At 42.9% G+C, this 27,032-nt stretch overlaps 1 protein-coding gene across 1 annotated transcript; it reads left to right on the plus strand.

Annotated features, from left to right (window-relative positions):
- On the plus strand, positions 1 to 26,849 carry LOC124140850 (conserved oligomeric Golgi complex subunit 4-like). Its single transcript, XM_046508640.2, has 22 exons — positions 1 to 116; positions 1,498 to 1,580; positions 2,642 to 2,756; positions 3,094 to 3,195; positions 3,919 to 3,991; positions 5,294 to 5,487; positions 5,905 to 6,061; positions 7,312 to 7,418; positions 7,973 to 8,025; positions 9,485 to 9,581; positions 9,877 to 9,919; positions 11,064 to 11,182; positions 11,504 to 11,589; positions 11,811 to 12,036; positions 13,002 to 13,064; positions 13,276 to 13,332; positions 18,487 to 18,633; positions 19,115 to 19,198; positions 20,157 to 20,258; positions 21,059 to 21,187; positions 22,340 to 22,431; positions 22,587 to 26,849. The coding sequence occupies exons 1-22, from the start codon at positions 6 to 8 to the stop codon at positions 22,627 to 22,629; spliced, it is 2,283 nt and encodes a 760-aa protein (XP_046364596.1). The 5' UTR covers positions 1 to 5; the 3' UTR covers positions 22,630 to 26,849.
- The last annotated feature ends 183 nt before the right edge of the window (positions 26,850 to 27,032 follow it).

Here is a 27,032-nt window from a genome sequence, read left to right on the forward strand (position 1 = left end):
CCAAAATGGCGACGTCCATGGGCGATGCCACGTCCTCGACGTCGTTGGATACAGTTGAAAATTTGACAGATTTAGAAGCTATTCAAAAGGCATTCGATGAATTATGCAATGAAGAGGTAATGTATATACCCAAGATATTGTTGCACTCATTAGTTTTGCTTACACGTTTTCAAGTCACATAAATGCGACTGTCTCTTCACCCGGTCGACAACTTCAGCAGTTTTCATAATCAGAGGCCCATGTCTTTTGACAATTTTAGATTAAAAACAGCCAGTGTCAACCGTGTAATGACAACACTATTACAGTGGCAGATATCATATATTGCAGCAATGCTATCAAAGTTGTCCGTGGGTCTTTCATTTTTTAACAACACCAACACTTCGACAAATATCATTTTGTTTTGATCATGTAGGCCTGATGTCACTGTTGGCAGTAGCGAGAGGAGAGTCCAGACATGTCGTCCCATGGCTTTTAATACAATGCCAACTGATGAACATAATATCATGTTTATCTAAACAACGAAAGAGATAAAAGTTTAATTACTATTGTACGTCCACCTTCGCAAATATATATTGATCTGGACTTGTGATTGTTATGTTGGAAACTGTCAAAAGTTCGAAGGACACTTATTAACACACCAAGCGTTCTTCCTATTACAGAAATATCCTTTTTTTGGAAATTTCTGCCGAAATTAAATTGTATTATATGATATCATGCTTTAAACTTTTTAATTCATAAATTTATAAAGGTGTGAGGTGACAAAACCTCAATGCCATATTTTAGAAGTACTATAGTATCCTCACATCACGTGGTATTTTAAATCTTTGAACACGGGAGAAGGTTGTAAGGTCGTCAAGAAAATCTCAAGGGTTTTTGGCAGTGAATGATGTGTGTTAATGGAATGCCGCTCCTGTGCCGCTATTTAACTACCCTTCTTAAATCAGGATATTCCTTGGATTAAAGCAGACCCAGAAATATAAATAATTTGTCACACATGCCACCCATGCTTTCTATATCGTTGAATCCATGTCTTCATTACTTCTGGTTTTGTCCCAAATATATAACACTCTTTGGAATTGTTCATACTAAAATCCTTTCCTTGGTATGTACTGTACCAGACAATCTGACAACTTACAATGTTTTGTTCATGGGAATACTTGTGTTATAATGAATAAAGTTGCCATGTTTAACACCTCCATCAATAGAGAATGAACTACAGATACTAAACAGACAATGTTTAGGGACACACAAACAGGTCAAACAACTGACAATTATGAAGTGCCAAGTGTCTTTATGACCAAATTCAAGGAGTGTCTCACAGCCATGCTCCTTTGGCGATTGTGACCTTGAGCCAAGTCAAGTGGCCTTGAACTTTGACCAGAGTCGTCAAGATGTCTCTACTCATAATTGTTTCCCCAAACAACCCTGCTAGAATCACTTGCATATATCTTGATAATATTATGCTATTTTACAATAACAAAGTAATTGTCGTTTTAGATGACAGTTGAGGATGAGTTGAAGGGGTTGCTGGATCATCAATCTCGGCTAGAGAGCAAGATGGTTGGTCTTCACAAAGCCCTGTGAGTAACCATGGTAACAACAGAATAGATCAACAACAAGCAGAGTATTTCAAATCAAATCAGTTAAATTGAAAGTAATGATCAGTGCTATCCCAGTGCATCGTTGAATATTGTTGAGTGTTATCATTTGTTTGTGGTTTATCACTGCACTTAACAATATTCCAGCTATTTGTCTGTAGATATATAAGTCTGGACCATCAAATTGTTCTGTAGATAATTGAGTCAGGACCATCCAGTCCTGTGATTGATGTTATAAGCAACATTTGTGTGAAAAATATAAGTTACATCTCTGTTGACAAATTGACACTGACTTTGATGTCACTGATTATCAGATTACACAAGAAAAAGAAACTGGGGAGGACTTGATCATGACAGATATGTTAAAACAATTAATGACTGTTAGAGCATTAGAATGTTTTGAATTAGGGTTTTTTTGGCAATAATATTTAATATACAAACACGTAAATCCTCGTTGAAGTCCTGATTGGAAACATCTGCAGGGTTTTACATTGTTTTGCCAAAATGGCAGTCATGATGAATCACCACATATTTATGGGGGTGTGTGGGACGGTGGGATAGCCTGGTGGTTAATATCACGCACATCACGCCAAAGACCCAGGTTTGATTCCCCACATGGGTACAATGTGTGAAGCCCATTTCTGGTGTCCCTGCTGTGATATTGCTGGAATATTGCTTAAAGCGGCATAAAACCATACTCACCCACTCACCATAGGGATGTGTGTGTGTGTGTGTCAATTCCTAAATTTTGGAGTCATGATTTTCTTTACACTGATCACTGCTGATAGAGTTCAGTCTCATTTAATTCAGAAAGTTTGTAGGTTTGCTTTATTTTAAACAACTAGTGGAGCAGCGGTCTGTATTTGAATAGAAGATAATGTAAATACTCAGCCTGAAGTTAGCATGGTTAGATTTCTTTAGTACATTTATTCAACAGTTACTCGTATTCAAAACTTTTGCAAGTGTTCCAGGAAATTATTGCATCAAATACCCTGTAATTATGGGTCCTGTATTACCCTGTATCTGTGAGTTTCCTGCTGCAGCCCGAACCTGCAGATCCTGCAGACAGACTCCCGGCAGCTGAGCAGCATGATCTCCTTCACCTCCACGCTGGCCGACAACGTCAGCAGTAAAGTCAGGAAACTCGACCTCGCCAAGGTAACGACTGGGCCACTGACGGCAATATTACAAGCAAGACTTCAACAATTTCTATGATGAAACTGTCGTTTGGTTCTTGGTCACCATGTTGTAAAATGAGGATTGGATGGGTGTATTTGAGTGCTGTGACTACTCCTGAGAAATGCAGTGTTGAAATCATATTATGCATTCCAGAATTAACCAGATTATGTTACACACACTGAGTTTTCCAAAGTACAAAAGCAAATATCAGATAATGTTTCAGTTTCCCAGTAGCAAGGTATTAAGCTGTTGGAGATGCCTGAAATGGACTTATATGACAAATGTTTTTAGTTAATTGAATGTTTTGATTTTCCAGAGCCGTGTTTCTGACTGTATAGAGCGGGTGGAGGATATTCTTGATCTCAAATTCTGTACTGATGGGGTACAAACTGCTCTGCAGAATGAAGATTATGAAAAGGTAACAATCCAGTGTTTTGTGTTCACGCAAGTCACCATGGTTACAATTTGATCATCTTAGTATTTTGGCAGCTTAAATTTTGTCGCTCTCCTCATTTGAGATGACAGGAACAATCTGTAAAATATCTTCTTGTAAAATAAATTTTACCCTATTTTTTTATCTTGCATTATAAAATTGAAGTTCAGTGTTTATTTATATTTGATTTGGTTTCTATCTGTGAGGGGGCATAGTTCAAAGGTACTACAATTTGCTGTGCACTGCAGAGTTCTTAGCTGTGCCAAGATCTGCTGATTGTGGGCTTGAATACACTTTGCCCCAGTTGTCTCCCTTGGTCCGTCTGCACCTGTAGGGGTTTCAGCAGTGTCATAAATGATTCAAAATGTACACTCCATCATTTCCAGTTTCCTCCCACATAAAGCCAACACATCATGATATATCCGAAATATACTACTCAAAAGAAATTAAGGACCACTCAATTCTTTTATGTTACTATAGTTAATCTGTCATTGGTGGTCCTTAACTTCTTATCAGTAGTATAGTTTTCAAAGCCGTGGTAGTTCCAATACTCTCCCTATGTATAAACTGATGGTGGGATGGCCTATAAGTTATTGCAGAACTTATCATGCAGATTGCCCAAGCTCAATTTTCATTTGGGGTACAATGTGTGAAGCCCGTTTCCACTGTTTCTTGCCATGCTATCTCACTCACTCACTTGTGTTTTAGGCTGCCGGCCATATCCATCGATACCGAAATCTGGACGAGTCAGTTCTTAGAATGAGTGCTGATAATGATGAAGGTGGGTCATCACTGTTGATCACATACCTTCTGTAAAACCATGTATCTTTGCTCAGGAGATCCAGCCTCAACTGGCCTCATTTATTCAACACCTTAGTGGCGGTGGGGTAGCCTAGTGGTTAAAGCGTTCGCTCCTCATGCCGAAGGCCCGGGTTTGATTCCCTATATGGGTACAATGTGTGAAGCCCACTTCTGGTGTCCCTTGCTGTGATATTGCTGGAATATTGCAAAAACTGGCTTAAAACCCAACTCACTCACTCATTTACTCTCGTCACCTTACCGTTTTACTCAAACATACTTTTTTATTGCTTGTAAGCACTTGTAATGATAAAAGACAAGGTATAAAAATTACTCATTTTGGCCAACAGAAAACAGTACTGAATAATGATTAATATGTTCTTTTTATCCCCCTGAAAAACAGGATATAATTAGCATGTCTGTCCTCCATCCATTTTTTGTTTCCGGAACAGAATTCTTAAACCATTAAATATTTCTTTATGAAACTTGCTATACAGATTAGTCTAGTGGTCATCTGGTGCCTTTTGATGATTTGGAATATTGATAATAACTGAACAGCATTATTTTTTTCTTCTCTGAACTGAAGCTATCCAATTGTAATGAACTAAAAATCGCCAAAATCCATTTGCAAATTGTACCAGATCCTATTTCTAATCCCACTTTGCTCCGCGTTTATCTAAATTGCTGCAAGTCACTGCATCCCTTAGGTACACAAGAAACCTATGATTGGGGGTTCGAATCCCTGGTCATGCCTGATTATCTTTCGAGGTTAGCCAGTACCATATCCATGCTCGTGGGTTTCACCGAACTGATAAACCCCTGAAACCTGCATCACCTGGGGCTTTCCCCCCACATCAAGCTGACACGCCATGATATACCTGGAATATTGTTAAAAGCGTCATGAAACCCAACTCACTCACTCACTTAACCACATCAGCGGGGTAGAATAGGTCTTCAGCAACCCATGTTTGTCCTAATAGGCGATTATTCTTGTCGTATGCATGACTAACGTGATTGTTGTAAGAGGCAACTAATGAGATCAGGTGGTCTGGCTCGCTGACTTGGTTGATGCATGTCCTCGTTACCCCAATTGCGTGGATTGATGCTTATAATGTCAATCACTGGATTTAACAAACTCGATTATTTACAGACCGCTGTCATATAGCTTGAATATTGCTGAGTGCCGCGTTAAACAACAAACAAACAAAACTCACTCACTCAATCACTCAATCACTCACTCAAAACGCAGTGATCATCGACAATAACTAGGTGACATCTGTGACAGGTGGGACACTGGACATCTCCTTCAAGCTGCTGCATGAGGCAGAGGACAAACTCAAGGCCATCGTCACCTCCAAGTTTGATGCTGCTGTCCACTCCGAGGATGTGGCATCTGTAGAGCGATTCTTCAAGATATTCCCGTTGCTGGGGCAACATGAAGAAGGACTCACTAAATTTGGAAAATATTTGGCTAAAAAGGTACAAAGAACTGATTAAGTGTTCATTCAATCTCACTAACATCAGATCTTTTAATCCCATGAGATACATCTCTGTCAAGATGTAAATTAAAGGAGATTGTTCAACAATTTATGCATGTGAAGACGCTCATGTCAGGGTTCCTAAAACATGAAGCAGTTTTTAATATATGCAGTCAATATTAGCAGGACATTTTTGCTGTTAATTGGCACAGCGACTCATTGGTCTGAAATGTTATTCACTGACTTTCTTTGTCTTGTGTTTAAGCCTCTCTGTCAGAATGTGAATGACAATTATCTCATAATCGTGACACTCATGCTAATTACTGATATTTCCCAAGACCTGAAGTAGGAAATATAGGTTTATTGCCACTTGCATAAAGAACGTGAGTGTGAAATGACATCACCATGTATTTCCCAGCTGTCTGAGAATGCTGACAATCAGATGAAGCTTGCTCTGCACATGGACAGTGATGACAAGCGGGCCAAGGTGCTGTTTGCAGACACCATCACTCTGCTGTTTGAGAGTATCGCTCGAGTCGTGGAGATACATCAGCCATTAGTAGAAACATATTATGGTAGGTATGATACACATACAGGGGTGCTGAAGGAGACAGATGTTTGGTATTTAGAGACTTGTTACATTCTGTCATTTACTTGCAATCAACTGTTTCTTTACAGTCTTATAGGTCAAACATTGTCTGGCACAATAGACATCATCACCTGGCAGTATTGGCTATATCACATGGTATTATAGACTAGGACACCCGGTGGTATTGACACATCACCTGGCAGTATTGGCTATATCACATGGTATTATAGACTGGGACACCTGGTGTTATTGACACATCACCTGGCAGTATTGGCAATATCACATGGTATTATAGACTAGGACACCTGGTGTTATTGACATCATCACCTGTCAGTATTGGCTATATCACATGGTATTATAGACTAGGACACCTGGTGTTATTGACATCACCACCTCACAGTATAGACTATAACACATGGAATTATAAACTTGTGTTATTACTTCATCTGGCAGAATTGGCTATATTACATGATATTATAGACTATGACACCTGTGTTATTGACATCATGGTATTATATAACTTGGACACCTGGTGTTATTGACATCACCACCAGGCAGTATGTGCTATAACACATGGTATTATAAACATGGACACCTGGTGTTATTGACTTCACCATCTGGCAGAATTGGCTACATCCCATATTATAGACTATGACACCTGGTGTTATTGACATAATGGCCAGGCAGTAATCGCTATAGCACATGATATTATAGACTATGACACCTGGTGTTACTGACTTCACCACCTGGCTGTATAGCCTTTAGCACATGCCGTTGTAGACTGACACCTGAGCCCACTTGCACAAAGCGATCTTAGCGCTAAGATGATCATATCTCCCATTGTCCCCCGCCGTGATATTGCTGGAATATTGCTAAAAGCGGCGTAAAACCAAACTCACTCACTCACTCACCCATACTTTAACATAGGCTTACAATAGTCGTAGCGCTAAGATGATCGTATCTCCCATACTTTAACAATAGTCGTAGTGCTAAGATCGCTTTGTGCAAGTGGGCCCTGGTGTTACAAACATCATCTACTGGCAGTACATACCACATCACATGACATTAGACATCACCACTGGACATGATAGACATCACTACAGGACATTCTAGACTCCATCACAACACAACAGTGTTCCCTTACACATCAGTTGATAATGCTCATAACATACCAGTCTTCCTCATTTTATCAAGCACTGCTTAGACATGTGTGAGTTATCTTGGCATGGCTTTCAGGCCCGGGGAAGCTCCTGATCCTGCTGAAGATGCTGCAGAAGGAGTGTGATCGGCAGTCAAGGAAAATTGTAGAACAGTTTAAGTCAATAAGAGACTATGAACACAAGGTAAGACCATCAAATCTATATCGGGCAATGCAACACTATTATATGAGTGAGTGAGTTGGGTTTAACACTGCTGGGATCAGTATATTCTCAGCGTGAGAGCTTAACGTGGGAGGAAAGCCCAAAGTGATGAAGATGTTCTCATTCCTTTACCAAAAAGGGATTCTATGAAAGATGGGTAGGTAGGTGTCTCGTCCAGACCATTAAATGATTTCAGGCGGAAAGTCAGACATGCTGACTTGTTATTTTTGGGCCTATGCTTACAGACCATGGACATGTTTTTTTGGATATAGATAACAGTGAAAAATTGTTACATATGGGGGCGGCGATAAAACAATCGGTCCCATGGTGACGACAGGGCATTTACCCTGAAATATGTATGTTCCCCTGTGTGAGAATGTTTGTTCCCCTTGAACGGCCATGATATATTATGAACTGGGCTTCCTGGTGATAGATGTTAAATTGAACATCTCAATATTTATATTCAAAAGAACATGTAACAAGTGTGTGGAAGAGTGAAGTGTTGCTTGATATTCACGTAGATTTGTCAACTTCAGGTCCGGCAGGTTCAGCAGAGTTTGATGATCCAGAAACAAACCTCCACAGAGAAGTGAGTAGAGCTGACGACTTGTATGTCTGACACGTGAAGATTCCGGGGTAGAATAGGTCTTCAGCAACCCATGCTTGCCGTAAAAGGTGACTATGCTTGTCGTAAAAGGCAACTAACAGGATCGGGTGGTCAGACTCGCTGACTTGGTTGATGCATGTCACCGATCCCAATTGCGTGGATCGATGCTCATGATATTAATCACTGGATTGTCTGGTCCAGACTCGATTATTTACAGGCCGCCGTCATATAGCTGGAATATTGCTGAGTGCGGCGTTAAACAACAAACCAAACCATGACCAAAACTTGTATGTCTACACATAACAGCTGGATATATATCATACTCAAAAGAAGTTAAAGAACACCCAATTTGTTCATATGACAATTAATCTGTCATGGCTGGTAGTTATTGCAACAAAGTCTTCCAATTGTGTGTGTTCTTTAATTTCGTTTAAGTAGTATATCTACACTCAAGAGACTGGATATAGACAGTGTTGTTCCGTGACTGTGCATGATGCAATTAAAATACAACAACGCGTCCGGCTTGGCACACTAAGCTTTTCACCTTCACTTACCTCAATGTAATTTTAATCCAAAAGGTCGTGTATTATCAGTAAACATTGCAGTCAAACATCAGCATGTTTTTTAAGCCAAACGTGTCCGCCATGTTTGAGATTACTACAGTGATATTTTTTACCAATCATTGGCAGGCTTATAATTAACGACAGTAGGACTTCACTGAATATTATTTTCCCCTGAACAATCAGATTTATTGTTTTTAAATAGATACTGTCAAAGCCGGCAGTGACAAGCATGGCATCTGCTATACCGTCCTCTGTTCACCGTCCTCTGTACACAGTCCTGTGTTCATCCTGAGTTCATGTCCTCTGTTCACCGTCCTCTGTTCACCGTCCTCTGTTCGCCTTCCTGTGTTCACCATCCTCTGTTCGCGTCTTCTGTTCACTGTCCTGTGTTCATCCTGTTCCCCGTCCTATGTTCACCATCCAGTGTTCACATCCTCTGTTTACCGTCCTGTGTTCACCATCCTCTGGGGGGCATGGGTGGCCCAGTCGTCTAAGGCGCCGCGATTCGCTGTGCAGAGTTGCGTCCCTTGGGCACGCCAGAAACCTATGATTTTGGGTTCGAATCCCGGTTCGCCCCAATTATGTTTCTAGGTTTGTCAGCACCATACCCGTGCTCGTGGGTTTCACCGAAGTGGTAAACGTCTTAGACCTGCATCACTTCGGGCTTTCCTCCAACATTAAGCTGACACGCCGTGATATAACTGGAATAATGTTAAAAGTGGCATTAAACCCAACTCACTCACTCACTCACCATCCTCTGTTCACCATCCTGTTCACCTTTCTCTGTCCACCATCCTCTGTTCACCATCCTGTTCACCTTCCTCTGTTGACTGTCTTATGTTCACATCCTGTGTTCACATCCTGTGTTTATGTTACAGACTTGAACCTAAGGACCTGGATGTGTTGCTGTCTGAGGTTGTGCTCATCAGTACACGAGCCGAGATGTATCTCCGCTTCATCAAGAGGAGAGCCCTGGTAACATGTTTCCTTTGTGAATCTGTAGGATAAATACTTTAGAAATGTTTTGAAATAAGCATTAATATTCAGAGTTGTTTTGACTCAGTCTTTGTTTAGGTAATATATGAGAGTACATGGATTTTTCTGTTGTGGGTGCATATGGCCCAATAGTCTATGGTGCAGGTTGTTTGCAGAATTGTGTCCCTTATGCCTGCCAGGATCCGCAGGTCATGTGTTTGAATCCCAGTGAGTTTACTGACTTTACTGTTTTTGTAATGACTTGACCCCTCACTTGCGTGCGACTTGTTTACAGACTGATTTAGAAGTGGCATTTCCAGATGAAGATGACAGAACAAGTAAGTTGCACTTGAAGAGGCTTCAGCAGAATTTTGCTTTGTATCTAAAACAATTCCCCCATGAAAATCTGGGTTAGAATTAGTCTTCACCAACCGACGCTTGTCATAAGAGGCAACTAACGGGATCGGGTGGTCAGGCTCGCTGACTTGTTTCATATTGCATGTCATTGAATCCCAATTGTGTAGATCATGCTCATGATATCAATCACTGGATTGTCTGATCCCAATTGGATTATTTACAGACGACTTTCATATAGCTTGAATATTGCTGAGTGTGACGTTAAACAAGCTGAAACAATTGACAATTTATAATATGAAAGTTCATTCATCAAGATTCAAATGACCATAACCTGTGTTAATGTCTAGATATTGTAGCTAGAGATCTGTGTGACTATTTCTGTGTAGTTAGATTAGTCATTTGTTGCTAGATCTTGATCCTTTAACTTAAATACAGCTGGTGTTGGGATAACCTGATTGTAACTGGCTAGACCTACTTTCTCTTGAAAGATGACACTCAGGTTTAGAATTGATACAGAGATATTTGGCTTACATAATTTCACTTTAATCAGAAAGTAATCCGCCTATAACTTTCATTGTTTCCTGCTTTTCATTCATGCATCATCCATCAGTTGAGATCCTCCTTGAAATAAGACTTTGTCATTCATTACTGAAGATTACAATATTTGTATTATTTTCATTTTGTCTAACTGTTGGCAGTTATGCAGCCTAAGTAAGGTCGAGTGAGAAATGGACATGGAATTTGGGGGGACTAAAGTATACTTGGGGAAAAAGTCATCTTCCAGATGAAAAGTGTCTTGCCCACCTATAATAGTCCCTAATCATGCTAAATATAGTTGAAGATTTGTTTGTTGTTCAACACACTCAACAATGTATCAGCTATGTGAAGGCGGGTTGTAAATAACTGAGCCCAGTCCAGACAACTAGTGATTGATATCATGAGCAATGTCCTATGTAATTGGGGTTTAATGACAAATTAACCAAGTCGTTGAGTCTGACCACTGATCCATCAATTCACCTCATTTAACAAGAATAGGCTGTTTGGGACCTATTCTTTCCCAAAACCCCAACATAGGATTATCTACAAAGACTTGACACTGTGTTTACATTTTCTTGATTTGTTCAGGAGAGTGTGTTGACCTGGACAAGTATCTGAGTGGCTGTGACCTGAGTCGTCTGATGCAGGAGCTGATCGGCAGCTACATCATGATGGAGGAATACTTCATGAGAGAGATGGTGCTCAAGGTAGGGGAGATAACTCTGATGACACTTTATATGGTCCTTGTCACCTATAAACCTAATCCACCACCACTCTCTGAAGGGATGGGTGTTAATGGGGAGATAAATGCTGGTGGTGAATGTGTGAAAGGGAAATAACTCTGCTGTCACTTCACACTGGGTGTGGTGTTAAATGTCGACAGAAGGGGAGGTAACTCTGTTTAGACTTCCTGAAAATAGGCTAAAGGTAAAACTGTTGTGTAAGCGGAAGTGGGAGAGACTGTTTGAGAGACAGGAAGTTCCAATGTTCTGTGGAGAAAGTGTAAAGTGAGGACTGCTGTGTTGTAGGCCGTCAACATGGACACCTTGGAGGATGGAGCACAGACCTCCAGTATGGTGGATGATGCTTTCTTCATTGTCAAGAAAAGTGTAAGGTGTGTATACCACAGATCATGAGCTGATTTGAAGGTCATTTGTGATTAAGGTAGCAGATATTACTGCAGAAATATTACCCAAAGATGATAAGCCCTCTTCTGCTGGTCCCCGTTAAAGAGAAAATTGGTGCTTCAATTCACCACAGCTTCAATTCACTTCAGAATACATCTGTGTTCAGATATATCAAATTATTTTATCAGTTCCTTTTTCTACACAACAGACGTACCATCTCCAGCTCCAGCGTGGATGGCGTGTGTGCGATGTTGAACCACGCGTGTACGCTGCTAGAGCAGGACTTCCGAGAGGTGTTGTACGCACGGCTCCGCTCTGGCTTCCCGTCGGGCTTCGACCTACAGCAGGCCTACAACCTGGTACAGTCCAGCTTCCAGCAGGGCAAGCTGCAGAGCTCCGACTCCGAGAAGGAGAAGGCAAAGACTCTCTTTCTGGTCAGTTGCTTAGTTAAAGAATTCCACCCTTGACGATCTGGGTTAGAATTCAACCCATGTTTGTCGTAAGAGGCCACGAACGGGATCGGGTGGTCAGACTCACTGACTTTGTTCGTACATTGTATCCCAATTTTGAGGATCGATGCTAATGAACGTCAATCATTGGATTGTCTGGTCCAGACTCCAGACCAATGTCATGTAGCTGGAATATTGTTGAGTGCGGCGTAAATTAACAAAACAAACACAGTAGCTTAGTTAAAGAATTACTGGTGCGTCCTTCAGTGACCATATTTCTGTGCCGTGGGAGGTTATAATGGCTATTTGCAGTGTAGGTTGGTTGGTTTGTTGTTTAACGCCGGACTCAGCAATATCCCAGCTATATGATGGCAGTCTGTAAATAATCGATTCTGGACCAGACAGTCCAGTGATTAATATCATGAGCATCTATCCGTGCAATTGGGATCGATGACATGCATCAACCAAGTCAGCGAGCCTGACCACCCGATCCCGTTAGTCACCTCTTACGACAAGTATAGTCACCTTTTACGTCAAGCATGGGTTGCTGAAGACCAATTCTACCCCGGATCTTCACGGGCCCTATTTGCAGTGAATGATGGTGCACAATTAGTGTCCAAATGTTGTGACAGAGTCTCCGATAATGGGTTTGAAACCCTGATTCGCCACTATTCAAGGTTTGTCACTTCCAAATCTGTACTTTTGGGTTTCACAAAAGTGGTACCATTGCCCTGACATGTCAAGAGTTAACTGAAATACTGTTCAAAGCGGCATTAAGCCTAGCTTACTGGCTCACATATACCATCACATGTTACTGTAAGAAAAGAAAACATCCTGTATCTGAAACAGATCATTATCCCAAAATAAGATATAAAATTATAGACGTACACAAATGTATTTATATTTCCATGACCATAAGATAAAATATACATGTAGCTCTTTTGTTCCAGACTGCCTTAAACAATGCTGAAGTCAGTTCAGAATACTCAAAAGCTTTGAAAACAATCCTCGAGGTAAGATCATGCTATAGCATAAATAAGATATAAAAGGGTATTTGACAGTCAGTTAAAATAATTGTGTTTATTCGATCATAGAATTATATTGAAGAGGAAACCCCTCTGACACATACTGTTAATTTGGAATATTTCTCTTAATAATATAGTTATGTGACATAAGGTTATTTTGATGTTATCCTAATGCTATTCACCTTGTGTTTTATATCAGGATGAGGTATCAAAACTCTACAGCCAGTGTACGGAGCAAGCCAGAGCCAAGCTAGAGGTTTGTGAGGTTTTCGTCTGATGAGACTGGTAGGATATGGGGGTGGGGGTGGGGGTGGGGGTGGGGTTGGGTGGGTCAGATGTGTTAGTCTGACCAGTGAGAGTGTGAGGATAGGGGTTGGGTGGGTCAGATGTGTTAGTCTGACCAGTGAGAGTGTGAGGATAGGGGTGGCGTGTCAGATGTGTTAGTCTGACCAGTGAGACTGTGAGGATGGGGGGGTGGGGTGTCAGATGTGTTAGTGTGACCAGTGAGAGTGTGAGGATAGGGGTTGGGTGGGTCAGATGTGTTAGTGTGACCAGTGAGAGTGTGAGGATAGGGGTTGGGTGTCAGATGTGTTAGTCTGACCAGTGAGACTGTGAGGATAGGGGTTGGGTGTCAGATGTGTTAGTCTGACCAGTGAGACTGTGAGGATGGGGGGGTGGGGTGTCAGATGTGTTAGTGTGACCAGTGAGAGTGTGAGGATAGGGGTTGGGTGGGTCAGATGTGTTAGTGTGACCAGTGAGAGTGTGAGGATAGGGGTTGGGTGTCAGATGTGTTAGTCTGACCAGTGAGAGTGTGAGGATAGGGGTGGGGTGTCAGATGTGTTAGTCTGACCAGTGAGACTGTGAGGATAGGGGTTGGGTGGGTCAGATGTGTTAGTGTGACCAGTGAGAGTGTGAGGATAAGGGTGGGGTGTCAGATATGTTAGTCTGACCAGTGAGACTGTGAGGATAGGGGTGGGGTGTCAGATGTGTTAGTCTGACCAGTGAGAGTGTGAGGATAGGGGTGCGGTGTCAGATGTGTTAGTGTGACCAGTGAGAGTGTGAGGATAGGGGTGGGGTGTCAGATGTGTTAGTCTGACCAGTGAGAGTGTGAGGATAGGGGTGGGGTGTCAGATGTGTTAGTCTGACCAGTGAGAGTGTGAGGATAGGGGTGGCGTGTCAGATGTGTTAGTGTGACCAGTGAGACTGTGAGGATGGGGGGGTGGGGTGTCAGATGTGTTAGTGTGACCAGTGAGAGTGTGAGGATAGGGGTTGGGTGGGTCAGATGTGTTAGTGTGACCAGTGAGAGTGTGAGGATAAGGGTGGGGTGTCAGATATGTTAGTCTGACCAGTGAGAGTGTGAGGATAGGGGGGTTGGGTGGGTCAGATGTGTTAGTGTGACCAGTGAGAGTGTGAGGATAGGGGTGGCGTGTCAGATGTGTTAGTCTGACCAGTGAGACTGTGAGGATGGGGGGGTGGGGTGTCAGATGTGTTAGTGTGACCAGTGAGAGTGTGAGGATAGGGGTTGGGTGGGTCAGATGTGTTAGTGTGACCAGTGAGAGTGTGAGGATAAGGGTGGGGTGTCAGATATGTTAGTCTGACCAGTGAGACTGTGAGGATAGGGGTGGGGTGTCAGATGTGTTAGTCTGACCAGTGAGAGTGTGAGGATAGGGGTGCGGTGTCAGATGTGTTAGTGTGACCAGTGAGAGTGTGAGGATAGGGGTGGGGTGTCAGATGTGTTAGTCTGACCAGTGAGAGTGTGAGGATAGGGGTGGGGTGTCAGATGTGTTAGTCTGACCAGTGAGACTGTCAGGATAGGGGTGGGGGGTCAGATGTGTTAGTCTGACCAGTGAGACTGTCAGGATAGGGGTGGGGGGTCAGATGTGTTAGTCTGACCAGTGAGACTGTCAGGATAGGGGTGTGGGGTCAGATGTGTTGGTGTGACCAGTGAGACTGTCAGGATAGGGGTGTGGGGTCAGATGTGTTAGTCTGACCAGTGAGAGTGTGAGGATAGGGGTGGGGGTCAGATGTGTTAGTGTGACCAGTGAGAGTGTGAGGATAGGGGTGGGGGGTCAGATGTGTTAGTCTGACCAGTGAGACTGTCAGGATAGGGGTGGGGGTCAGATGTGTTAGTCTGACCAGTGAGACTGTGAGGATAGGGGTGGGGGTCAGATGTGTTAGTGTGACCAGTGAGACTGTGAGGATAGGGGTGGGTGTCAGATGTGTTAGTGTGACCAGTGAGACTGTGAGGATAGGGGTGGGGGTCAGATGTGTTAGTGTGACCAGTGAGACTGTCAGGATAGGGGTGGGGGTCAGATGTGTTAGTCTGACCAGTGAGACTGTCAGGATAGGGGTGGGGGGTCTGATGTGTTAGTCTGACCAGTGAGAGTGTGAGGATAGGGGGGTGGGGTGTCAGATGTGTTAGTCTGACCAGTGAGACTGTGAGGATAGGGGTGGGGGTCAGATGTGTTAGTCTGACCAGTGAGAGTGTGAGGATAGGGGTGGGGGTCAGATGTGTTAGTGTGACCAGTGAGACTGTGAGGATGGGTGGGTGTCAGATGTGTTAGTGTGACCAGTGAGAGTGTGAGGATAGGGGAGGGGGGTCAGATGTGTTAGTGTGACCAGTGAGACTGTCAGGATAGGGGTGGGGGTCAGATGTGTTAGTCTGACCAGTGAGAGTGTGAGGATAGGGGGGTGGGGTGTCAGATGTGTTAGTCTGACCAGTGAGACTGTGAGGATAGGGGTGGGGGTCAGATGTGTTAGTCTGACCAGTGAGACTGTGAGGATAGGGGGGTGGGGGTCAGATGTGTTAGTGTGACCAGTGAGACTGTGAGGATAGGGGGGTGGGGGTCAGATGTGTTAGTGTGACCAGTGAGACTGTGAGGATAGGGGGGTGGGGGTCAGATGTGTTAGTCTGACCAGTGAGAGTGTGAGGATAGGGGTTGGGTGTCAGATGTGTTAGTCTGACCAGTGAGAGTGTGAGGATAGGGGTGGGTGTCAGATGTGTTAGTCTGACCAGTGAGACTGTGAGGATAGGGGTGGGGGTCAGATGTGTTAGTCTGACCAGTGAGACTGTGAGGATAGGGGTGGGGGGTCAGATGTGTTAGTCTGACCAGTGAGAGTGTGAGGATAGGGGTGGGGGTCAGATGTGTTAGTCTGACCAGTGAGACTGTCAGGATAGGGGTGGGGGTAAGATGTGTTAGTCTGACCAGTGAGACTGTCAGGATAGGGGTTGGGTGTCAGATGTGTTAGTCTGACCAGTGAGACTGTCAGGATAGGGGTGGGGGTAAGATGTGTTAGTCTGACCAGTGAGAGTGTGAGGATAGGGGTTGGGTGTCAGATGTGTTAGTCTGACCAGTGAGAGTGTGAGGATAGGGGTGGGGGTCAGATGTGTTAGTGTGACCAGTGAGAGTGTGAGGATAGGGGTGGGGGTCAGATGTGTTAGTCTGACCAGTGAGAGTGTGAGGATAGGGGTGGGGGTCAGATGTGTTAGTCTGACCAGTGAGAGTGTGAGGATAGGGGGGTGGGGGTCAGATGTGTTAGTCTGACCAGTGAGAGTGTGAGGATAGGGGGGTGGGGTGTCAGATGTGTTAGTCTGACCAGTGAGAGTGTGAGGATAGGGGTGGGGGTCAGATGTGTTAGTCTGACCAGTGAGAGTGTGAGGATAGGGGGGTGGGGGTCAGATGTGTTAGTCTGACCAGTGAGAGTGTGAGGATAGGGGTGGGGTGTCAGATGTGTTAGTCTGACCAGTGAGAGTGTGAGGATAGGGGGGTGGGGTGTCAGATGTGTTAGTCTGACCAGTGAGAGTGTGAGGATAGGGGTGGGGGTCAGATGTGTTAGTCTGACCAGTGAGAGTGTGAGGATAGGGGGGTGGGGGTCAGATGTGTTAGTCTGACCAGTGAGAGTGTGAGGATAGGGGGGTGGGGTGTCAGATGTGTTAGTCTGACCAGTGAGAGTGTGAGGATAGGGGTGGGGGTCAGATGTGTTAGTCTGACCAGTGAGAGTGTGAGGATAGGGGGGTGGGGGTCAGATGTGTTAGTCTGACCAGTGAGAGTGTGAGGATAGGGGGGTGGGGTGTCAGATGTGTTAGTCTGACCAGTGAGAGTGTGAGGATAGGGGTGGGGGTCAGATGTGTTAGTCTGACCAGTGAGACTGTGAGGATAGGGGTGGGGGTCAGATGTGTTAGTCTGACCAGTGAGAGTGTGAGGATAGGGGGGTGGGGGTCAGATGTGTTAGTCTGACCAGTGAGAGTGTGAGGATAGGGGGGTGGGGTGTCAGATGTGTTAGTCTGACCAGTGAGAGTGTGAGGATAGGGGTGGGGGTCAGATGTGTTAGTCTGACCAGTGAGAGTGTGAGGATAGGGGGGTGGGGGTCAGATGTGTTAGTCTGACCAGTGAGAGTGTGAGGATAGGGGTTGGGTTTCAGATGTGTTAGTCTGACCAGTGAGAGTGTGAGGATAGGGGGGTGGGGTGTCAGATGTGTTAGTCTGACCAGTGAGAGTGTGAGGATAGGGGTGGGGGGTCAGATGTGTTAGTCTGACCAGTGAGAGTGTGAGGATAGGGGTGGGGGTCAGATGTGTTAGTCTGACCAGTGAGAGTGTGAGGATAGGGGGGGGGGGTGTCAGATGTGTTAGTCTGACCAGTGAGAGTGTGAGGATAGGGGTGGGGGTCAGATGTGTTAGTCTGACCAGTGAGAGTGTGAGGATAGGGGGGTGGGGTGTCAGATGTGTTAGTCTGACCAGTGAGACTGTCAGGATAGGGGTGGGGGTCTGATGTGTTAGTCTGACCAGTGAGACTGTGAGGATAGGGGTGGGGGGTCTGATGTGTTAGTCTGACCAGTGAGAGTGTGAGGATAGGGGTGGGGTGTCAGATGTGTTAGTCTGACCAGTGAGACTGTCAGGATAGGGGTGGGGGGTCAGATGTGTTAGTCTGACCAGTGAGACTGTCAGGATAGGGGTGGGGGGTCTGATGTGTTAGTCTGACCAGTGAGACTGTCAGGATAGGGGTGGGGGGTCTGATGTGTTAGTCTGACCAGTGAGACTGTCAGGATAGGGGTGGGGGGTCAGATGTGTTAGTCTGACCAGTGAGACTGTCAGGATAGGGGTGGGGGGTCAGATGTGTTGGTGTGACAGTGAGACTGTGGGGATGGGGTTCTATATCATAACTTGGGTTTTAGCTTTGACTTCAATGAATATTTGAAGGGAGACACTTCTCAGACAATTTGGTTCTGTTTGATTCATGATGACTGAACACCATTTTCTTTGCCTGCCAATTAGGTTTTATTATGTTTGTAACAGTTAATGATTCCCTGAGAATATGTCGTGATCTCACACATCTAGATCTCATATATTCCTCAAGTTGAGCACATACGCCTTTCTGATTTCCATTGAAGAAATATCTTCTTTTTTTCGCAGAGCTGTTTGTCAGACCTTGGAACGGTACCCGCCAAGTTCAAGGACGTGATCGAGTTTGGCTTCTCCCAGCTGACATCGAGTGTTGTGAAGCCTCGCGTCAAACCGCTGGTGGAGTCCTTCCTCTCTACAGACCACAATTTGACTGAGGTGGGACACAGATTTTATTGAACTTCATGTAGTGTGAAAGTCAAGTTTGGCTAACTCGTGCTTGTGTTATGACAGATTCAGAGTCACAGACTTCTTGTTTTCTCCAAGTTTGATTGGTAAACTTGAGACAAAAAACTCTGATATTGTGGATGTTGGATGTTGAAAACAGTGTTATCAATTTTAGTGAAAACAAATAGAGACAGATTTTTTAAAGTTAATACTTGATGGTAAAATGTCATGTGCATTTGTAAAGGAACGATTGTAAAACAGTATCTACTGTGTGGCAACCTGGACTTTTCAAAGGGCGCAATAACCCTGATATCTTTGTTGTTTTGGTGGAGCCAAACTAGTTTTCATGAGTTTATTTCAGCGTCTCTCAAATATGAGAAAGGTTTTCTGGTTGGATAGGAAATAGGAGTATGTTTGCCCTGGCGGGCTGTTGTAGTCCTGTGGTGACAATCCATGTACTTTCCATTGCCAGGAGGACTTCTCCAACTATGAGGCAAACGATCCGTGGGTCCAAAACTTCATTATGAACCTGGATGCTCTGTTCAGCACTTTCAAGGTAGGTGGTGAATATTTTATGTGATTATATTTGTCAAATTATGTTTCAACTCAGGGACCTGCTTCACAAAATGAACATAGTGCTACGACTATTGTTAGCATAGACTTACGACAGTCGTTACATTATGATCATGGGTGAAACGAGCCATGTTACGCAAAGCCATCTTAGCACCCCAATAATGTCATAACCCTCACTTTAACATAGACTTATAGTCGTTGTGGGGCTGTGATTGCTTTGCTGAACAAGGCCGTGGGTTAGAGTCGGTCTCCAGCACTAAAGTGCTGGCTGTAACAGGGGCCTAAGTAGATTGAGGGGTCAGGCTGATTGCGTGTCAGTTTACCCCAATGACTTTGGATGTTCTTCTAGTCACTGGTTTGCCTTGACTCGATTATCTATCAGCCGCTATGATACAGCCAAGGGGGGGGGGGGGGCAGGCTCAGTGGTCTTGTAATGCAAGTGTCATCTGTTTCACCACAGAAGTAACCATCTGTGACCTGCGTCATTTCGGGCTTTCCTCCAAACCTCCAACCCTCCAACCCTCCAACCCTCCAACATTAAGCTGACATAGTGTTAAATAACTGAAGTAACTGTACACACCTGTATCACAAGAAAACTTAACATATGTCAGGTCATTTGGCCAAGGCTCAGAGAGAAGGTCATCAAGAAATATTTTGGAAAAATCATGGAAAAATGGAAAGTTTAATGACTTTAATTATTCCCAGTGAAGTACAAAAGAAACAATTGTGCCCCCTTGGTGAAGATAAAAAAAAAGACACCCTCTTCGGAGTTCCCCCCAAATTACATGTATTTTATATTTGCCTTTTCAGAATGTATTATCATTTTTTGTACACTCGTTCATGAAATGTTTCCTAACCATGATTAGATATATACAGTTCACAGTTACGAAATTTTGTTTGAGCGCGACAGTACTGATGTGTTGCGTGTGTGTTGTTTGTAGGCCACTCTCACATCGGGAAACTACGACCGCCTTGTGAACCTCATCGTGGGTGAGATCACCGTTCAGCAGGAGAAGGCCATCACCAAGTCAACATTCAACAGGGTCGGTGAATCATGGCTTCATTTCAGTACACTTAGACTTGACAAGAATTTGTCATCTGTAATGACTTGGAATAGTTAGTGTAACCGGTCTGAGATTCGAACCCTGGCTGCGTTATAGTGAAAGATGGTACCGGGATATCACATGTTTGGGCCCACGCAGAATTAGAAACATAAAAAATGTCTTTAATTTTGGAGTGATTTTGCTTAAATCAACCCCTTTCCCCCTTTCGAAAACCAATACTTGGCGATGCACGACACATGGCAAATCTTAATGTACATTCAACAATAATGAAAGGTCAAGTTTGGCATTCTATGAAGTTACTTCCTCCCCAAATGTATATCCATGTATTATGTTTTCTCAGTTAAAACAACTTTTTTTTCTGCAAAGGTTGTCCATTATATTTAGGTAAGAAAGCTTAAGCTTTCGAAATTGAGCCTTGGGCTTCATTTCAGATAAAATATCTTAAATGAGAAAGCACCCGGGGAAGTCCTGGTACCTCTTGTTACCCTGCCTTGCACTCAGCATTAAGGGGCTAAAACAAGGACTGGTCGGCTCGGAGTCAGTATATTTTGTCTGAGTGGGGTATTCATGTCAAACTGCAGCACGGTATCTCAGTGAAGCAGCACTATAAAATTTGCCTTAGTCCAGGCTAGTACAAGCAGCCACACACACACGTGCATGCACGTCGCTATATAAGTGCAACAATCTTGAACGTGACGTTAAACCTCAGTTCACCTCAGTTCACCTCACCTCACCTCACCTCACCTCACCTCACCTGTTAGTAACCTGCTCTGTTCCAGCTGGGAGGCCTCCAGTTTGACAAGGAGCTGCGTTCATTGGTGGGCTACCTCTCCTCCGTCACCACCTGGACCATCAGAGACAAGTTCGCCCGCATCACACAGATGGCCACCATCCTCAACCTGGAGCGGGTAGGTCACAGACACAGGACAAGGGAGTTAACTGATTGTAAAAGTCCACTTTCCACCCTTGCCGAACTAGACTGGAATTTCTGAGCTCGATCATAGTGCCACCAGTGGCTATTACAAGTTATGTCCCTTCTATGTCCCTTTCCTCCCACATTAAACTGACATATAATATAATATAACTGGAATACTGTTAAAAGCGGCGTCAAACCCAACTCACCCACCCACCCTTCTATGTCCCTCCTATTGACCATTCAGATTTCACCTTTCATATCACTTATATTTGCTTCAAACAAAATGGTGGCACCCAGTCAAGATGATCTGATCGATAATCAAGTTATATATTGTAATAAAACCAGTCTTACTTTGCAAGGTGCATAAAATCATGTGAGCACCTTGATGAAAGCTGGAGCTTCAGTTATGGGGAATATTGCAACAGAGTCACTACTAGGTCAAATATGAGACTGTAGGTGATCCATCGCTGAGGTCCTGTGCTGTTATTACCAGTAGTAGACCAATCCAGCTTCAGTTATGGGGCATATTGCAACAGTCACTACTAGGTCAAATATGAGACTGTGTAGGTGATCCATTGCTGAGGTCCTGTGCTGTTACTACCAGTAGTAGACCAATCCAGCTTCAGTTATGGTGTTATTGCATCTTGGTGCAGTATGAGGCTGTTTTACGTGATCTTGTTGAAAACTTATAGTAATTATAGTTATTTTGTTCAGCTGTTCAAGATAAATATTCGTAAATCTATGAAACTGTTCAATTGTGTTTCTCCAAACACCGGGGCGGTGGGGTAGCCTAGCGGTTAAAGCATTCGCCCATCATGCCGAAGACCCGGGTTTCGATTCCTGACCTTGGTACAATGTGTGAAGCCCATTTCTGGTGTCCCCAGCTGTGATATTGCTGGAATATTGCTAAAAGCGTAAAATCATACTGGCTCACTCACTTCTCCAAACATCATATTAACATAACTCAATGGCAATACCTTAATCCTTTTGAACATTTTTCAGTAACTAAATTTAGCATGGTACTTTTCAGTTTGTTTTATCTATCTGCAAGATCCTTGAAGAGTTAATTACAAAACAGCATTACCTTCTTTGGTCTAACATATTCCCCTGATTCAGCATCTAACGTCTTTCCTGCTCTTCCCAGGTGTCAGAAATACTCGACTACTGGGGTCAGAATTCTGGACCTTTGACCTGGAGGTTGACCCCTACTGAAGTCAGGCAGGTGCTCAGTCTCAGGTGAGTTGATTACAGGTGTGATTGAGTACCACCTATAGCTGAAAACTGTCTCGATTTTTGCAACGTAAATGTTCATAGGTATTATTAACTTAGAATTATGGTAATATTTTGTTTTATGAACATGTATATTAACTGTGTTGTTATTTTTTCACCAGGGTGGACTTTAGAATAGAAGATATCAAGAGGCTGAAGTTATGACAGGACTGTTTACTCAAACCCAAACATGTCTTTCACTTTATCTCATCATTCCATAACCAACATGGCTGTCTCATGGACAGGTCATGAGACCACAAGACAAGGGAGGTAACTCTCAAGACTACACACGATTGTAATGGCAGCATTATCTTTGATCTGAAAAAACATGGTAGTCTGTCTACCAAGAGTGATGTCCTTATAAACAACATGTGATTGAGGGCAGAGGGTGTAATATATGGAGGGAGTTTGATGGTGTACTGTCAATAATATGCATGTGCTCCCAAGCTCCTCACAGTGACATCTCATTCCTGTAGCTTTCTATATTACTGCCTATCACCATGTTAGATGGCCTACAACCCTGTATGGAGTTGTTCATCATGTTAACACTGTTGTGATGCTGTGTTCCTTAACTCTACTTCATTGTTTTGTGGATCAATGAGTGAGTATGGTTTTTACGCCGTTTTTAGCAATTGTCCAGCAATATCATGGCGGAGGTCACCAGAAATGGGTTTCACACATTGTACCCATGTGGGGAATCAAACCCGGGTCTTTGGCGAGGTGAGCAAACGCTTTAACCATGAGGCTACCCCACCTCACAGCCCTGTTTTGTGTTGAATAGAAGCTATACCTCCTTTTAACTTTCAGGTGAATAGTGTGATGAAAATGTAAGAAGTTGGGTGATTGTCTATTTGTTTGCAATCTCAAATCGTTATTTTTGTAGGAATAACTATAAATTGATCTGATAAATAGAGAGTATGTCCTTTTGTCTTTTCAACAATTTACCACAATAACATTTCAGCAGACTTATATACTTTTAGGAACAAACTAAAATCATCTGGGAAATAGCAAGTAGCTCAGTATTCATTTTCACAAATAATCAAACATCCATCTTCTCCCTGACATTCTCGTCATATTATTTACCGGATAATTAAAACAAACTATTATTTCCATTTGATACACATTTTGAGTTTGTCGGCTTCGTGTTGATCATTTCATTGGTCGGTCAAAGTGTGTGAAAGGCCTCTCTAACGTGATCTGTGATGGGATGTTCTCCGATCTTTGTGAAGCGGTAGGAAGCACTTAGTTCGGATTTTAATGAGATTGGAATGGAACTCAAGTGACACCTACAAGGGGAGGTTATCCATAGTGGGAGGTGACAGTTTCTTATTGATGAGCTTATGTCCAAGCTCTTGCTCGCATCCCTCAAGAGCAGTCTGTGATACATAGAGGTTGCCTGACCAAGGGTGTCTGTCGATAGATCCTCAAAGCTCTGTGTCCAACACTTTTCGCTTTCTGCTCTGTCTACAAATTTGATTCTCAAGTGCATCATATCTCCATCATGTTATGATCAATACCCAGGAACCATTGGCCACCAGGGGGCACATGTGGTCCTGTCATCTAAGGCGCCCAAATAAGGTTTGCCCTGATTACTTTTCTCAGTTTGTCAGCACCCTTGCTCGTGGGTTTCACTAAAGTGGTCAACGTCTAAGATCTGCATCACTTTGGGCTTTCCTCCCACATCTAGCTGACATACCATGATATAACTGGAATCCTGTTCCAAGTGACATTATGTCAGACTCACTCACCACTCATGTCACTACTATATCTTCATTTGAGAAGTAACGTCGGCAGGTCCATTTCTTTCATCACTAATTTAGTTTAGAATGTCTCCCCTATGAGCTTGAATTCAGCAAGCAGTCAAAACACCCTTCTGAACGTGACTACATGGAGCTACATTCAACATTGCAGCCTGGTACGAGACAGCCCTCCGTGTGTTTAGTTGAATCAGAAGACTTAGAAATTAACTGGAAAAGATTCTTTCCCAAATACTAAGATAAGGAGGAGGTTACAGTACATTCCAGATTTATCTGAGATGGCAAAAGTCGAGTTGGGTACTAGGGATATTTCAAATTGTTTCTATCACGAATGAACAGTGAACTTCTATGGGACGTGTTTTCGCGTCATGTTGCTTGGACCTGATTCAGAAGGAAGCTATGAAGGCAAATGGATCCAGTTAAAATGGAGGTATGATGCTGTGGAGAATTGAGGATGCTCTGTCTACTGCTTTTGCAAATTCTTCCTTCCAACTTAAGACGTATATATGATCTATGTACGTCTTTGTTCCAACAAATGAATTGAAATTATTTATGTGAAAATGTCACATTAAGTATATTTGCCTTCTTGGTATAAAATGGGGTGTTATTTCATTATTGGATAATTTGAAATATTTATATATATAAATATTTGTTTTTGTTTACTATGGAAACAAATGTTGAGTATTTGTTGATGAGTTGGAAAGATTCTGAAAACATTCTGAAGGAATAAATACTCTAAAAATAGTGAACAAAGAAAAGCAATAAATATATGATTTTTATGAAGTATGATGCACAATTTGGGAGAGAGTCATGAAATAAAGTGGCAGTTTTGTACTTTTGAAATATCAAAACCTGTGTTACTTTCATGAGATATTAATCAGCTATTTAGCAGAGGGTGGGTGGGAGAGAGTCATGAACATTATGGACAAATATTGAGGGAGAGTTTCAAAAACAAATCATCTAACATTACATAAATCATGGCCCCTATCTGCAATGGTAACATGAAGTCCTCAGCACTGCAAAGCCAACATGTTGCTCTGCAATGAGTCCAGTTAATGTTTTTTGTATGTTTGCTAGCCAGTGTGAATGTGCATACACATTTGCAGGGGGGGGGGGGTCGTGAACGGAGGGAAGGAAGGGAGATAACTCTCTGAGGCACACATGTTCTGGAACCTGCTGTGGTTGTGATGGGCACAGGGACTTGTCAGTGGAGGTGTATATAGCAAATGTATGTAGTCCATGCTACTGCTCACAGGGTGTAACTTATGTATATTGGTTCTGTATATTTGTACATAGTTATTGTTCAGTGTCATCTATTTCAAGTAACTCCATTGGTGTTTGTTACTCATAAATCAGGCTGTATGTGTGAATTATAGGATTATGATGCAAACCTGATGTTTGTTTACAAAGCTGAATTGTTTTACAGTGAGAAATGTCATCACTTTGGATGTCTGCCCATCAAAATGTGAACAGTGTATAACTCTTCATGTGAACAGTGTAGATATCTCCATGTGAACAATGTAGGTATCTTCATGTGAACAGTGTAGATATCTTCATGTGAACATTGTAGATATCTCCATGTGAACAGTGTAGATATCTTCATGTGAACAGTGTAGATATCTTCATGTGAACATTGTAGATATCTCCATGTGAACAATGTAGATATCTTCATGTGAACAGTGTAGATATCTTCATGTGAACAGTGTAGATATCTCCATGTGAACATTGTAGATATCTCCATGTGAACAGTGTATCTTCATGTGAACAGTGTATCTTCATGTGAACAGTGTAAATATCTCCATGTAAATAGTGTACTGGTAGATATTTCGATGTAAACAGTGTAGATATCTCCATGTAAGCTGTTGATATCTCCATGTACAAAGGGTAGATATCTCCACATAAACAGTGTAGATACTTGTTCCATATTAATCTGTGATCAACTGAATGTGCTATGCATTATAAATGTTGTGTCATTTGTATGTCAAGTGTGAACAGAGATGTGAAAATGTTTCCTCATGGGCTGTCCTTGATTGTAAATCTTAGTATTGAGACATCAATCCAAAATATAATGATATTCTAATATAAATATGATTTTTCACAATATGATTTTCAGTTTGTAACTGAGTAATTAAAGATTTTGATCATTGTAACATCTTATACCGTATTGGCCGTTATAAACGCCCTGGGTGCTTAGAAAATTGACAAAACCATAGACAAGTAAAGTTTGTTTTCAGAGGTGGAGCAAAAGTGAACAAACTTAGGTCAAATGTAATTGTAACTGAAACGATTTCCATTATAGTTTTTAGTAAATTTATACCCATTCTTTGCTGCTGGTGTAAGTAGAAAATCTGTAATTCTACACAAGAAAATATGGACTGTAATATCTTAGCAGGATGCTTATAAAGATTACTTACAGATTGGTCTAGAAGTTGGAAAGGGGGTGCTTACTGGAACAGAGCACTTAATACGGCGAATATGGTAATTCATGTTTTTCCTATTTTTTGGGGGGTGCAGGTGGCCCAGTCGTCTAATGCGCCGCAATTCACTGTGCAGAGTTGCGTCCCTTGGGCACGCCAGAAACCTATGATTGTGGGTTCGAATCCCGGTTCACCCCGATTATGTTTCTAGGTTTGTCAGCACCATACCCGTGCTCGTGGGTTTCACCGAAGTGGTAAACGTCTGAGACCTGCAACACTTCAGGCTTTCCTCACACATTATGTTATACAATGCCATGTTATAACTGGAATACTTTTAAAAAAGGTGTTAAACCCAACTCACTCACTCACCCACTCCTATTTTTTGCCTATGTGA

The sequence above is a fragment of the Haliotis rufescens genome, unplaced genomic scaffold (genome assembly GCF_023055435.1).
Source record: "Haliotis rufescens isolate VD_foot unplaced genomic scaffold, xgHalRufe1.0.p SCAF_17, whole genome shotgun sequence".
In the NCBI taxonomy this organism is placed as follows: Eukaryota; Metazoa; Mollusca; class Gastropoda; order Lepetellida; family Haliotidae; genus Haliotis; species Haliotis rufescens.

What these genes read in the sequence shown, in the direction of transcription:
- LOC124140850 (XM_046508640.2), top strand. Translation starts at nt 6, where the DNA reads ATGGCGACGTCCATGGGCGATGCCACGTCCTCGACGTCGTTGGATACA. An exon ending in AGGCAAAGACTCTCTTTCTG is followed by an intron (nt 12,037 to 13,001) that starts GTCAGTTGCTTA and finishes CTTTTGTTCCAG; the next exon opens with ACTGCCTTAAACAATGCTGA. An exon ending in CCAAGTCAACATTCAACAGG is followed by an intron (nt 20,259 to 21,058) that starts GTCGGTGAATCA and finishes GCTCTGTTCCAG; the next exon opens with CTGGGAGGCCTCCAGTTTGA.